Genomic DNA, 15882 nt, shown 5'->3' with positions numbered 1-15882 from the left:
CTCCAGGCGAGCCCCGGCAGAAAGGTGATCCCTCTGGCAGCAGCAGGGAGTGCTGGGTGGCTCTGGCCAGTGTCTGGCCTGAGCGGCACTGAGCTTTCTGATCACTCTGGGCCTTCTTGCTAAAGTGCTGCTTTTCCACCAGGGAGCTGGTGCGCTGAGGCCTTGCATTTGCTGAGCCCAGAGTCTGGAAGACAGGACCCCTGGAGGTAGTTGGATTATGTGTGCTCCCTAAGCAGCATCTCCTTTTGCCATTGCTTAAGGCAGGTTGTTGACTACCTGGACCACTGGTCTCACTTGAGTTTCTTGTCGACACTCAGTTGCTTGAGTAATGAATGCTGTAAGCTGCTACTACTAAATTTTTTTTTAAGTGTCCTGAAATTTCCTAGGTTGGACTGTTGGTGCAGGGTGACTTTTCCACCATCAAAACCCTTCAGCGCAGATGAACCAAAGGGAAATGTGTGGTGGTGAAACACGAGAACACAATTTTTCTTGTGCCTCTTCTGCTGCCAATTTCCAGCTTTTACTTTAATGACAGTTGACAGTAATCTGCAAGCTGTGTCCTTGGAAAACTATGGGGACACTTGTACAAATTATCTACCTAAACTGGGCTGTAACATAACAAAACAGCGCACGATGTAGGAGAACGTTCAGTTGTAAGTGTGAAGTGCTGGTCAGTAAGGAAGGACTTAGGACTGGAGTGAATTAGTTTATGAGCAGTGGCGTGTTTGGAGCTACATTACAGTTTATTTTAATTCCAGTCTCAGTTAATTTTAATTCCCTAGTTCCCACCTCCCATGGCATCGCTTGCCAACAGCATTCTCTTTGTGACTGGTGGGAAGACTGAGCCCTCCTCACAGGGATGTCACTGATCACCAAACCTCTAAGCTTAATTACTGCGTGGCTTAGATTTGTAGCCACAGCCTGGATCAGATAGATGCTTAGGGCATGTAATGAAACAGGTAACTCTTGTAAATTCAAATTTGGAGTTTGAAAGTTCCTTGGCCTAGTGTAAGTCCTGATGAATTGTCAAAGAGCTGAAATGCAATAATCACATCACACTCATGTCTGGTCACATCCCCAAATGGCAGTTATATGTAACCAGAGAGGACTCGTCCTGCTGAATATCTAGTCATCAGTTACCGTAGTGGTGGAGCACAAAACTGCTGCTTTGCTCCTGAAGAGCTGTGTTTGGAAGTGACCATGAAAATGCTGCACCTGGCTCAAATCACCCTACTTGTTCATGAACACATTGTGCTCATTTTCCACAAAGTCAGTAGAATGTTTGTCACTGTCAATGTTCAGCTGTTAAGATTATCTAGAATAGTCTCCATGGAGCTGATAGCTCCACCTTTTTACCTTGATACCCTTCTCAGGTTTTCATTTACATTATGGAGAAATGAAATTGCTGACCAACAGGAAGGGGCTTGGTTGTGGGTTGGTTTTGCTTGTTTTGTGTGGTTTTGTTTTTCTGAGCATGGAAAAAAAAAGGACTGTGCCAAAAGATGGATGTAAGTGGTGAAAATCTGTACTGTTAGGGACCTCAGTTTGCTTTGGTATCATTTTGACTGCTAAATGCACAATTCAGTTTGGAAGCTGAACTCTTCCTCCCTGACCTTCACTCACACATGTCCAAAAGCTCTGTTACTTTTTAGTAGTTTTCTTCATTTGTCTGCAAGAAAAAAAATACTGTATTTTATGATAATTTACCGTAATGATGGGATACACACTTAAAGCTCAGAAGAACAGCCCTACCTGTAGTGCTAGTGAGCAGTCAGATCTATGGACTGACTCCTCATACAATTCACCACACCAAAAACGTAAAGATATAGCCACATGTGGGCAATGTGGTCACTCTGGTGGAAGGAAATCTCTAAATAATATAAATACATATTGGTGGCCCCATTCTGCCTCCTCCTGATACCTCCTTTCCGTGGTGGATCGACTTGGTTGTGTGCTGTGTTTCACTGATCCTGTTTGCCCTGTTGCAAAACCCTGCAGGATGTGTCTGGTGCACAGGTCCAGCACCAGGTCCACTTGTGTCTGACCAGGTGACCAAGTCAGGAGTCTCCTTAGATCACAAACACTTGTGCAAAGCCTGGAGATCATACTTGTTGCCTAATAAAGAAGGCAACATCCATAAATGCAATGCAAAGCCACTTGTGGCCGACCGCTCCCTTTTGAATTTGTGCTGAAGGCGATGTTTATGCAACAGAAGGTCTGTCGCTGGGGGTCCAGTCTTCCTCATTCCATCTGCATTCTATCGCAGATTTTGCATCTTCCTTAATGTAACTGTGCCGACAAAATCTGGATGAGATGATAAAGCTAACTGGAGCACTCTAAATTCATTTAAACAAACCCTAGTAAAATTATTTCAGATTAAAAGTGATACAGAGGCCTGGGGTATTATCAAATTAAGTGTTTTCTTGGCTCAAACCTCTGTTGCTCTTTATAGCACGTCTTCTGTAATGCCCATGTTGTTAAATATTGTAGTAGTACTTTACAGCATTGAAGGGACATCCTTCTGTTTTTTATGGATGGAAATATAATTACATCCTGTGACAAAAGCTTAGCAAGAGGAGCAGCTATTCAGTCTTATCCAGTAGGAGCTATCAGAACATATGGGTCTATTTTTCCAGTTTTATCTGAAGTACTGAAGGAAATTGGCATTCTCAATTATTTCTAATGTAAAATAGAGCAGAAATAAACCTTCCTTAATACTCTGCAGGCCATGATTTAATAATGAATTTTATCAAATTTGTGTATGTTCAAAGAATAAAGCAGAATACTTACAACACAGAAAACAAAACACATTAATGTCAGGAGAATTCTGGAAGTTATTTTTGTGATGGAAAAGGATGTCGTCCTTAGTTGCTTTCTTTATGAAGACTGCATGCTTATAGGCATTTCTGATTTAAAAGTGCAGTTAGGATAAAATTTGTGCTATTCCTTATTATTCTATCACCAATATCCTCTTTTCTTCATAAGAAATTGATATTTTATGTCATATGCTTGTATAATGGCAGCTAATCTCCAGAGTTTAAAGCTCAAACAAAAAATTGACCTTTATGTTGATTTCACAGACCTCTTACAAAAATTTTTAAAGAAAAGTGAGGTGAAGTCATCAGTGTGATACACAACTCTAAAAAATTCCACGTATTTCAAACTGTTTGGCATTCAGTGTCTGGTGAAAACTACACAACCAACCCTAGAACCAAAGTAAACAGGCCGTTGGATGAAAAGAATAAAATAGTCCAACTAATTAAAATCCAGAACAGAGTAAGTAATAATGTACCAAATTACAGATTTACCCATATCTATAGTACTGGAAATACCAGTGTTTTACTCTATGGGATAACTGTTGTAAGACAACAAGAAAACAGACACATTTATCTCCTCCTTTTTAAATCGTATCAATAAGGGATGTGGGGGCTGTTTATGTTTTGTGTTTTTTTTTTTTTTTTTTCCTGCTGGGTAAGAGTAAGAAAAAATGTATTTGGGTTAGAAAAGAGGAAAATTGCAATAAAAAAGAACCAAAAATCACTGTGTCACAAGTGGTTGCTTTTGTTCATGCTGTAGAACAGTGTAATCACATCCGCGGTAACCAGGCTTTGTGCTTTTGGGGTTTGTGCATCTCCTCAGGTTCTAAAATGAGGAGATTCCTTCCCGCGAGACAATGGTGACCTCTGTTGTTCCCTCCTGTTGGTACCAGCCATCATGCTATTTTGTCATAGCGTCACACACTATTTCAATAATGCACATTGAAACGAGCTGGCAGTTATCAGGAAAATATGGGCTGGAGTGTTGCGTTCAAGTTTCTGGCCAGGAAAGGATGTGTCTATTCTGCACCCCATTTAAGAAAGTTTAGTTTGAGACTTTCCTCTCAAATGGCCCCCTGGTCTGGCTACCAGGTTTTTCAGTTCATAGCTGCGAATCACTGCAGAAAAGAGCAGTTACAAACATTTTAAACCACACTCATAACAGTATCACCTGCAATATATTATGAGAAAAAGCTGCAGGTATGATTATGGAGGAAGTTGGAAGAAAAAAGAAAAAAAGAACCTATTTTGAACAGATTCCGTTCCTAAAACTGGAGTTGAGATTTGAAAAAGGTGTTAGGTTGCACAAACTATTTATTCCCCCTAGGATGCTCTTTAAAATGTTTTTTCTGGTGTGCTTTCATGCTTCAGTGACCCAGACTTCATAACTCTAAATAAGGATGTTTTCCCTAGTGCAAGAGAAATGTCAGTGGTTTTAACTGCTTTACTTGTTGTTTGTTTGTTTTACCTCGTTAAACTGTTGGTCCACCTGTTTCTGGAAAGCCATTACTTAGTAGAAGTGTAACTGGGAATCTCTTCCTGTCTATCACTGACTTAAGGTTACTTTAAGCGAGTCATGTAATTTCAGCATTTCACAAACAGCTGCAGTGACTCAGTACAAAAGATCCATCATACCGCAATTAACAGGAGTTCCTAATGTCTGTGAAATAAACCTTTTTGTGCTCCTTTCTGCCTGAGAACTGAGAAATATCACTTCACAAGGTATAAATGTACTTAGCTGCTGTATTTATGCTGATTCCTGCTAACATGCCGAAAATACTTATTAGCAAAGTGATAAATCTGTTTTCCAGGGTGCAGATCAGCCATAAAAATGTAATGCAAAAATAATAACTTCAAAGTATTTACAGCAGATGGAGCTATACATTTTGCTTTGATCATATGTTACATGATATTCCAAGGTAAACGGTACAGTTTGGCAAGGACAGAGAGCTGCCAATGGTACAGTCTAACCAAGCAATGGAGTTAGACACTAACAGGCATTTAATAAATTACTGCAATTGACTCTCCTGGAAATAATCCTTGTAACAGAAATAGCAACTCAAGAAAATATTATTGATGTTTATTATCTCCTCAATAGAAATCACAGCTCAAATCTAAGTCTTCGTTCTATCTGCCCAGTGATCTGAAGGTTGTCCTACCCCTGCTGGCTTTGTTTACCCATCGGGTATAATTAGTGCTGAAGAGAGAACGTGGGTTTGATTTTGTCGAAGGCGCAGAGGAACAGATACAATTTGTAAAGCATGATACCCACAGAGAAGCGCTGCCACTCCATGCCCCATATGCTGCTTTCTTTCTGTGTGTTTATCCGGTTAAGATGTATTTTTCAGGAGACAGATCACGGGGCTAGTTCTGAAGTGTATTGCATCTCTGTTGTACTTTATTTTCCTTTTATCTTATACTGCAAAGGGAATTAAGGTGTAGGGGGAGGAAAATAGTAAATGTGAATCAGTACTGCATCTAGTAATTTACTAATCCACTCGTCTAAACATTTACATAGAAACAGGCCAGATAAGCTGAATTGTAAGAACAGTATATAATTCCAAACAACTGTTAATCTAAGCTTTCTCATGGCTTGCCATTATAATGCCAATTTCTATGCATTAATGAATTAATAAATCTTCACCTTTATAAAAATTTAAAATACATTCTGTTTGTAGACTGGAATAAAAGTTGAGATTCTTCCCCCAAAATTAAAAGTAACTTTTTGGGTAGATGGGGAAACAGTGCACTTTACAAATTTCCTGTGTTTACCAAGATCTTCTCTGCTAAAAAGTGAATATAGTTTCTGGGCATGAAAATGAATACATAGATAAAATAATATATAAAATAATAATATAATATATATATATATATAAATTATATAGTATATATAATAATATTGAATAAATAAATAAAGTAAGAATGAAATTGTGATGTCTCCTGAAATGAGATGTTTGAAGATTTTTTTGGGGGGAGGACAAGGACAAACCCACAGATAACAGATTATATACAGGAAGCCTGTCCATTTATTTCAAAATTGGAGATTTTATAAAATAAAGTGGAACTATTCACTAGTAAATACTATTCTTATTACAGCATAATAGTTTCTAAAAACATCTGCTTTTCGGGTGTACCAACTATACAGAATATTTCTTTCTCACAAAAGTTATCTTTGAGCAACAAGTGCAAACATTCAATACAAACCACTGATTGAAAGCATCCAGAAATGTATTTGAAAGTACACAGAAATGCACCTCCTTCGGTGTATCTATCTTTTGCTACCACTCAAATCCTCCCAGCATTTGTTCTCATTTAAATAGCCATCATTGGTCACCACTTGCCAAAGGGCACCATGCATTCTGAATATTACATTCCTTACTTACAAATTATTTCTTCAGGATAAAAGTCCCTCATTAACTCTTCAGCAAACTAGCTCTCTAGATTTCAAACTAGATTTCATTTTAAACTGGAGAACTTTAACAATAAAGGTAAAATGCTTTCTTCAGCTTTTTGCACAGCAGAATACAATAGCACAAAGTGGTATGCCTACTAAAATATGTTTTGTTCAAGACAAAAGCAGAAGTTGAATTTTTTATTACAATAAAAATAGACTTATTTGACTTGTGTAAGTTATTTGGCATTAAAAAATAACTGCATTATTTCTCTCAAAAAAATGAGCAGCATATAAGTTGAAAGTTACTTGACTTAAATCAGACCAGTCATTTCCAAGTAAACACTGGTGATTTTCTGTTACAGTCTAGTAATGGCCATGGATATGGACGCCCCATATGAATTGGTCCTTGGACACAGAGCAAATCTATTCTGCGAATCAAAGATATTCCAGAAAGGTTCAGTGAAAGTAATGAAACTACTTGGGGAATAAAATATTACCCGATCTGAATGCAGCAGTGAAGGGCAGGATCTAGCCTCTCTTGGAATAGTCAGTTTTAGTATTTCTTACTGAGCTAAAATTAATTATTTTTATTGCCCCTTCTAGCCTTCTAATGAAGAAAGAAGTATATAAATCACATTGGGGCCAATTTTATGTTCCAGAGAAACCTGGACATTCCCTTCATGGTGAGAAAATAACACAGTTCTTGTTTTCCAATATCAGCAGTGGCAGCTGCCTGTAGTCATCAGAAGTGTCACTGAGGTGGAAGGAAGTTTTATACATCTCACGTTTAGAGGAGGAAACACGTACTTTGATGTTCCACAATTTCAGTTAAGATAACCCTGAAATGGACATGGCACTTGAAAATAAAGGGTTAATGTTTCACTCTTCGTGGTCTCTAGAGTTGTGTCAGGCAACGGACAGAGAAAGCAAACTATCCCATTCGGAATGTGACTTTTCCGTATCATTTAATGTACATGTACCTCTCATCCTCCTGCAGAAACAGATTCACCTCTTTGGGCAGCGTGCATGGGAACAAGCTGTACTGCAAGTCCTGTCTAGATACAGACCTGGAACATGAACAATTTTAAGTTGGGCAGCTGTAAATTAGTGTTATCAGTGGTACGCCCAGGGGAAGAATTTTATTTACCTGACAAAAAACTGCACAATGGGGAAATATAAAAACTTTAAAGGGTTGTTTTTTTTTCACCTCCATTAAGATCCACTACTTGGAAAACAGTGGGCAAGATGTTGTCAGGGTCAGAGCTTTCGGCTATAGTGGTTTGGGAACTATCACAGCCACACTCCAACCGGTAACCTCACCCTCATCTTCCAGCCATTTGTTTCCTGCCACTGTTCTCTTAATCAAAAATGGAAGTAGATGTTAAACTTTCCACAAGAAAGAGAGGATATATCCTGCAGAATTTAGGCAAACAAATACTATGCATACAGAGGGGTTACTTGAAGTCAGTGGCATTGTTTCTGTACACTGGAATTGAGGGGATCCAGCGCTAATGGGTTCAGCTACCTACTGGCTTATGTCATTAAAGTCAATTTAAGTCCCCTCTGGGCCAGATCCTGCAGTGTGTGCTTAGCACACAGATGCACGGCATTGACTTCCACAGAAGTAGAGGAACTGAACACAACTGGATGGATGTATTCAGGTTTCCGCTTGGCAAGAAGGGACTCCAAGTACTTAAAGCTGGCATAAGTGATAATGCACTAACTATTATCTTGTTAGATGGCTGAATATGATACCATATACACTGGCCAAATTAATCTTTTAAAGCTTTGATTCTGTGGGGATTGGTGCAGAAAACCCTAAAAAAACCCACTGGGTATTGCATGGTACCCCCATAAACTCAGTGGCTCACTACTTGGATAAAGAACTTACAGTCATACTGAACTGGAGTAAATGGACAGTCTCCAGAAGATCTAGAGGATTTAAGTGTGTTTAGACACCAAATGTCAACATATAGAAATTTCAGCCTCAGGAAGTTTTAATGGAAGAAAGTAGCTTAATCACTCAGTATATTTTGCAACATTAGCCGAAAGTTTAACATCACAAAATGACATATTGCTATGCAGCTTTAAGAGTCACACAATTGTATTCAATCATTTCTCATGTTTTTTGAGTCTACTGTTCATGAACTCTCTTCTCCTGTTTGGAGTTTCCAGTTTTAAAATGGATGACACAACCAATGCATAGCTTAATGTTCATTCTCATGAATCATAATTAATAAATAGTGATATCACATACACAGAATTTTACAGGTACTCTTAAAATGGTTTTACAGTTCTATTAAATATATAGATAAAATAATCACTGCTATATAAAAAATCATTTTAAAACAGCTGAACTCTCAAGCTCTGCATAAAATTCTTTAGACACATTCATTACAATCTAGAAACTCAATAAAAATACATTTTAGAGCTCAATCCATCAAAAATATTCATGGCATTGAAAAGTGATTGTCATTTTTTTATTTCTGTAATTTGCTTTCCCCATATTTGCATTGATCATTTCCAACAATTTGGCAAAAGCTGTATTCAGTTCGGTTTGTAGATTATGTGACTGTTTAACTCATTTTGTCAACTCTAAGACATATGCCCCATAAATGTTTAGCAGGAATCTATCTTTACTAGCATATCCTTCCTTGCACTTTCTATAAAAACACAATAAAACACTTTGCAGTTAAGTTACATGACTACAATAACATTGAACCATTCTGTTACAGTTGTCTCTCAGACTTCAATGATGCTTCTGTGAACATCAAACGTCCTTTGTCCAGTAATCCTCAAACACTTCCCAGCACTCAGACTTCACAATACTCTGCTACCCACACAACTCAACATTGGATTCTAGAAACAGTCTCAATAGATCAGTACCCTTCTACTGCTAAATCAAAGTACCAAATGCAGTCTGTTTGAGATTAGCACTTTTTAAAAACCCAAGCAAAAATTCAGGAAAAACTTCCTTATTCAGACAGTGCACATATTTGTTGCAAAATCGATAGATGAGAGATTTCCCATCAGCCTTTAAAACCTCTGCTACCTCAAGCCAGTTGTTCAGCCAGCAAGTTAAAACAGGCTTTGCCATAGTGAATGCTCCACAATCAGACTTTGAGCTTCTAAGCTAAGAAGAGGACACAAAGTCCAGCAACAAGCCATGTTTTCAGAATGGGGCACTTGCATTGAGGGACTGGATTTTGCAGAGTGGAAGAGGAGATGCAGGCTTACTAGTCAATTTAAGTGGAGGAAGCTGCTGGCTATGGAGATGTCATTTTTTTTCAGTTCAGAGTAATGGCAAAAATCCTGAAGAGTTCAGTCTCTTTTCATGCAAAGTTGACTACACCAGTAACATCACTTAACTTTTTACCCTGGATCTTCTTACCCATGGAAGGGCTAAGGTAGACTACTTCTGTTATAGAAAAAAGCAAATGAACAAACAAACCCAAATACAGATAGCAACTTAATACTGACTATCATGGACTAATCTGGGGGGCGGGGAGTTCACCTGTTTTGCAGGGAAGAAGCAATGCCCCATCTCTTCACGGGATAGGCTGGAAAGCACACTTCAGTTTAAACATCAGGTGGGACGATGAAGACAATTGTTGGATGCTGTTTGACATTTAAACTGCACATTTAATTCACTGTTTCAATCACTGTTCATCAGTGGGAGGTAAGAAAGCAAGCCCTGGCTTTTCCCCCTCTTGGAAGAAAATACTGTGTAATGAAACTGCCAGCATCAGTGCATTCCCATTCACTTTTCCATTCTTTAAGGATGTCAGTTGTTTAGATGAGACAACCAAAGACCTCCTCATTCTGATTAGTTTTCTTGGGAGGAAGGCGAGAAGACAAGAAGGGGGCTTATTTTATTTAATTAAACTTTGCTAGCTGTAAAGTTCTATGAAGAGACTGAATTCAACTCCGAATAATCTCTGCCGAAGACTAAGAAACATGGAAGAACCAGAGAATAAGGTACAAAGGCTGAGAAAAAGTTGTCATAAACCAAAGTAGCCTGTGAAGGCTGGCAGATGATAAAGAGTTGTCAACACTTTCTTCCAAAAAAATGTACATTGCTACTTGCTGCTATTAAATAGCTGCCATGCCCTAGCCTGGTATTCAGTGGTTTTCAAGATGAGGATATAAAGTTTCTTGCACTAATTTTTATTCTTTCAGAGAAAAAGCACCAGCTCTTCAACGGTATATGTTTTCTTTTGGAAAAAAGTATCAATGTCTTCATCGACAAGCACAAATACGTTCATGCATCACAAAATCAGATGAATCAAAATGCTGAACATTAGCAAGCTGAAAGACTATCTTTTTTTACTTACGTTGATTTACGCTGAATTAAGTTGGGAAGTTTGGATCTGTTCCTCAAGAAGCACAAAGGGTCTTATTTTTAGATTCACAGGGTGAATCCAGCTCTAGTCAACAGTGACGGGACAGAATAGAAAAGATTCCTGCATTCTGTTGACTGAAATAGATTCAGATTTTTATCTTCCATGTTTAAGATCTCCTGCCATGCACTTCTGCTATTGAATTTTAACTGCCGCTCAGAAGAGAAATCCCAGGGAGACATAAAACTTATAAAGAAGAGTGAAGTGTGATGGACAGTTAGGATTGGCCCAGCAGATGACATGACTGAAAACAGATTTTAAATACCTGCAAACACATTACTATATATTCAGATGTGTCCTGACACCAGGTACCATTAGGTCAGCTGAAAACTAAGCCAGGGCAGAGATAAACCTTATTCTAAACAAAATATGTAAAGCTTATAGCCACATATTGTAAGTATCACTCCATGTAAATTATTGAACCCCTCATTTCTGAAGAACATTACAGTCAACCTTGTGAATTTTCAAGTGGAAGTGGCAACATCAACATAATCTCATAAAGCATACTGTGAAACTAAAACTGTGCCGATAAAAAAGTGACTTCACCAAAAGTCACACAGAGAAAAGTTACTGCTATTCAATTTAATTTGAAGCCCTCTCTTTTATCCTGTAATGCACAGGAACACCTCCCTTGCAAAAATCCTAAATCAAGTATCCTACAGGGATCCCCAATGTGGACAAAATATGACAAGATGCAAAAGTGGCTCAACTGTATCTATGGACAAGCCACGAGAGTCTCTTCAGTTGCACTAGGAAGTCAATACCAGCTGTCAATGTTTCTCTGTATTTAGTTTTCCATCTGTCATCTCTTTCTTTATTGATTTGGGCACTTAAGGGATATTGCTAATCCTTTTACCATGTCCTTGTGCCTTTAGAGTAGCCTCAGCAAATTAAGTTACCTATAATCTTTTGTATCTTCAAAAAAGAGAAATCTTCACATCATCTGCCAAGTAAAAGCAGTGGAAAAAAGGAAGCAGAAGCAGCCTCAGAAACAGTGAGATACCAAAACTAAAACCATGGTATCTAAGTGTCCTCAACTTCTTTTCAAAGATGGTGACCATCAGTATTTCTTCAGGTATTCTCTACAGAAGTTTCTGGTCTAAGATTTCTCATGTATTCCTTCCTAAGAAGCAGCTAGCATGTATGTTCTTCACACTTCTCCACATCCAATTTATTCCTATGAATTAAACATAACAAAAGGTTCAGGATAAAAATTAATTTAAATCCTAAAAAAAACCAAACTCCCCTAGCCAAATAAACCCTCGAACTGATTCTGTTGCTCCACTGGATTGCCATTGGAGTTGTGATCAGTTCCTGAGGTCAGCATGTTCCACCACCTGCCGCTCTGCTCTGCCTCCAACTCTCTCAAAGAATTTCATGGGAAATGTGTAAAACCATTTCCAGCCTTGCCCTTGCATCCCTCTTCCACAGCTGTCAGGCCCTACATAAGTAAATGAAGCCAGAAGAATTATTTTTGAAGACTAGAGCTCTGAATTGTTCATATTTCTACTGATAATTATCTGGTTTTATTTAGCATCTTATAAAGCAAGGCACAAATGTACAAAATCGCATCTACTAAATCAGGTAATTTTTATATATATTTACACAATTACCATAATATAAAATGTGCTTAGACGCTGTCATAGCACAACAGTAGAGGAATTGAGGACAACCTGATAATAAACATAAATACCAGGTCCTATTAATATATTTCTGTTTGTGCTTCACCTGAAGGAACATATTCATATGCAGATACACAAAGCAATCCAGCCCTCGTCCTTTATTTTTCCACACCTCACAGAGATCAAACTTTGTTGCTAAGAAGCTGTGGAAGGAGTAGAAGGCAGTAGACCAGAACCCAAAAGAAAATGATGAAGTAGAAAATATCTGGCTGCTCAACCATCGTAATGGCATGAGTTGGTGCTGGAGTCTCACTTGCTTCCAAATCCTTTTTCTTCCTGAAAACAGGAGAGAATTTGGTAAGAGACAGGAAAAAGAATTAATATATACTGTAATTAATATATACTGTTAATATATACTGTAAAGATCAGAGGGCAGACTAAAAGCACTTTAAGGGACCATTTCAATCTGGTCAGTTGGAGTCCAAGCTAGATTAGGAGGTGCATAATGGGATTCAGCAGGGTGTTCCCTTATAACCCAATGTACAAGCAATGCATCCTCTGAAAATTCTGGGACAAATTTTCAGGTAGTTTAAATAGCTGCCCTTACAGTACAGTCCTTTGGTCTAAGGTGATTTCCACTAGTCAAAAAGATGCCCTTTTATATTCAGAACAGTAAACATAGCTCTGGGCACCACATATCACACTTTCACAATTTTACTTATGCAACGTATCTGACTTGATGTACTTTCCCCAAATCATCTACTTTAAAAGCTTCTCATGTCGGACACCAGAAAATTGAACAGAAAAAGCTCATGACTTCCAGAGACCAACTACTAGCAGTTGGGGTTTTGTAGGACAACCCCAAAACTTCAACTTTCCAAAATTCCAAAGCCTGATGGGCTCTGCCAGCAGCACTGAGCTCTCACAAACACAAGAAAAGGTCTTATTTTAAAAAGGCACATGATGGTACACTCATTTTATAATTTTAAAATACTATACAAATCACCCTCTGGTATACTTTCTTATATCTGCTTTTGGAGAAAACTGGGGTTTGGCCTATTTTAATGAGTCCTTTTTCTGGCTTGGGGCATCCTACTTGCTCAGATATTATACTGGATATATACCTGACTATTACAGAAAACTTGCTAAATATCATTAGTCTGCAAACAGGCATAACTGTGACAGCTATTCATGTATTTTTTTAACAGAAGCAGGATATGACGACACTGGATCCCAGTAGTATTTTGTGTGTTTTCTGCATTTAAATGCAACCATCGTTTTAACTAGAAGTTCTGGGAGGTACTATTCAATATCAACTGAGAGGGAAAACCTAAAGCTATCCTTCTTATAGATACAGACACCCTAATGCCAAAGGGATACACACTCTGGGTTCAGGATCTATCACCCTAAGTCTAAATTAAACACACATACAAATTATAAAAACTCATGGGTGCTCTAACAGAGGCCAGAACTTCACTAAGTATTGTCTTTCCCTAGCACTGACCACAAGAAATATTGTCTTGTAAGTCTTCCAAACCTGGAAAGAGTCATCACTGCCAGAGGGCCTCATATTTGAAGTCCTCCCAATCTTTTCTTGGCTGAAATATCCACCATGTGGGGAAAGTGCTCACAATCTTCCTTCGACAGTTGAATCTTTCCTCTCAAGGGGGAGATGAAGCAATAAAGAACTATTCTATAGAATCATTGATGCATTTTGGTTGGAAGAGACCCTCAGGATCAGAGAGTCCAACCATAACCTAACCTAACTCTAGCACTAAACCATGTCCCTAAGAACCTTGTCTAAACGCCTTTTAAACACCTCCAGGGATGGTGACTACTATCTTACACCTATGGGAAATATGGACTTGGAGCTATTACACAAGACATCCAATCAGTGTCTACCATTACAGTTAATTTTCATTTCCCTTTGTAACATTGTTAGAAGTAGCTAGGAGTTACTAATTCCTTGCAAAAGGCTTTGTCTGAATAAGTATGACTCACCTGATGACTGACGGATTTTCACTTACATCTGTCATCTTCTGCTTGTTTACATCACAGATTTCCTTAAACAAATCAGGAATAGATTATATAAGAAAAAAAAAAATCAGCATTTTGAAAATATCGTAATTGTGTGGGTATTTTATCCAGAGTATGTCTAACATTTGTTCAAATAAAATGAAAGTGTACTTATAAATTTATTCCCTGCCAGTACATCCACGACTGCAGTCTGGTGTGCACACAGAAGAAGAGAAAACATTGTGAAATAAGACTTTTTTGCTTTCAACTCCTATTATTCCATTGAATAAAGCTCCCCTTATTCATATGTATTTCTAGTAGCTCTGACAGTGTTGCAAAACTAAAGCATCTGTGTGAAACCTCCCTTTCATTGAACATTAGTGGCAGCATTTGTTTAAAACTTCAAGACAGTCAGAATTTTATTTTGTGCTGAAAAGAGCCATATTCCTATCCTTGCTCAGTGAGCCTCTATTGCTGATCACTTCCATTCCTTCAGACTCAAAAAATAAAAATCCAGAGCTCAGTCGTATAGTGTGCTCTCAAGAAACCAGTATGAATTACATCTGCCATTAAGGATGCAGTTTCACATTACAACTAAAATTCTTTTAGGGTTAGCTGCTGCTATGGAGATAATACACAGCTACTATGAAGGACCAGGGAAAGAACTGGTGCAGTTCAAGAGTCACCCAGCATGTTTGCAGGGACACCAGCAAACAAAGAGAGAATGCACAAACTAAAAGGCACTGGAGCAGCACATAAAGGGAGCTTCAAAGAAGCAAAATATTGCAGCTCTACAGTTATAGCAAAGTTAAGCCTGAAAGTTACAATAGATTTATTTGTAGTACTAGGTACTCCATGGTTTGTTCAGAGTTGAATAAGGTTCAGTTCCATGTATTTAGGAGAGTCGAGTAAAGCTTTTCAGCTATGCCTGGTTTTGGCACTAAAATAAGTTGAAGGGCTTTTGTATTATCACAGAGCATTATTTATACCTGAGAGCCTTTTACAGTATGTGAAGTTTTGGAGCTGAAGAGAAATAGAGAAACAGAGATAAGTACATTTCCACATACTTACCGCCTCAGAAGGATTAGGAGATCTTTTTCGGAGGCAAATGTTGGAATCACTTTCACTGGTTCTGAAGTGTATGTAAAAGCAAAGTGTTAAAATTAATAAAGCTAAGTTTTGGGTTAATTTCAAAGACAGCCACTGAAATTGCACATGCTACTTTTAAGCTATGCAAAACCACACATGTTGCATGTGTTATAATATGGACCTGCTGAGGGGAACTGGAGAAATTTTGTTTGTCTCCTTTTGCTTTGCTTCCACATGTGCTCTTTGCTTTTTTTCATTCAACTGCCTTTACCTCGACCCATGAATTTTTCATCTTATCTTCTGCCCCCATCCTGCTGAGGACAGGGAGTGAGAGAGTGGCTTGGTGGACACATGGTGGCCAGCCAAGGTCAGCCTACCAAGTTCTGGTTCACTTGTTCACAGACAGAAAAAAAGGCCAGCAAATACCTACTGGAGTGAAGCAATGTCAGGCTTCCACATAGTGTCACAATGCACATGGATTATTTAATCTACATTACAAGACACTTTTTCTGTTGGAAAAAAACAGTTATAACACTGCCATGTTC

General features: G+C 38.3%; 1 protein-coding gene across 2 annotated transcripts in view; it reads right to left on the bottom strand.

Moving 5' to 3' along the window:
• Positions 1-8189: 8189 nt before the first annotated feature.
• Positions 8190-15882, bottom strand: part of CLMN (calmin) — a 74827-nt gene continuing 67134 nt past the window's right edge. For both annotated transcript variants that reach the window (XM_065063571.1, XM_065063572.1), the window contains 3 exons: positions 15320-15380; positions 14234-14295; positions 8190-12568 (listed from right to left, as the gene is read on the bottom strand). In XM_065063571.1, the coding sequence (XP_064919643.1) occupies positions 12415-12568; positions 14234-14295; positions 15320-15380 (277 nt within the window). In that variant the 3' untranslated portion in view covers positions 8190-12414. The remainder of the gene's footprint in view (positions 12569-14233; positions 14296-15319; positions 15381-15882) is intronic.

This window comes from Columba livia, chromosome 5 (assembly GCF_036013475.1).
Source record: "Columba livia isolate bColLiv1 breed racing homer chromosome 5, bColLiv1.pat.W.v2, whole genome shotgun sequence".
Classification (NCBI taxonomy): domain Eukaryota; kingdom Metazoa; phylum Chordata; class Aves; order Columbiformes; family Columbidae; genus Columba; species Columba livia.
This window is presented reverse-complemented; position numbering and strand designations above follow the sequence as displayed.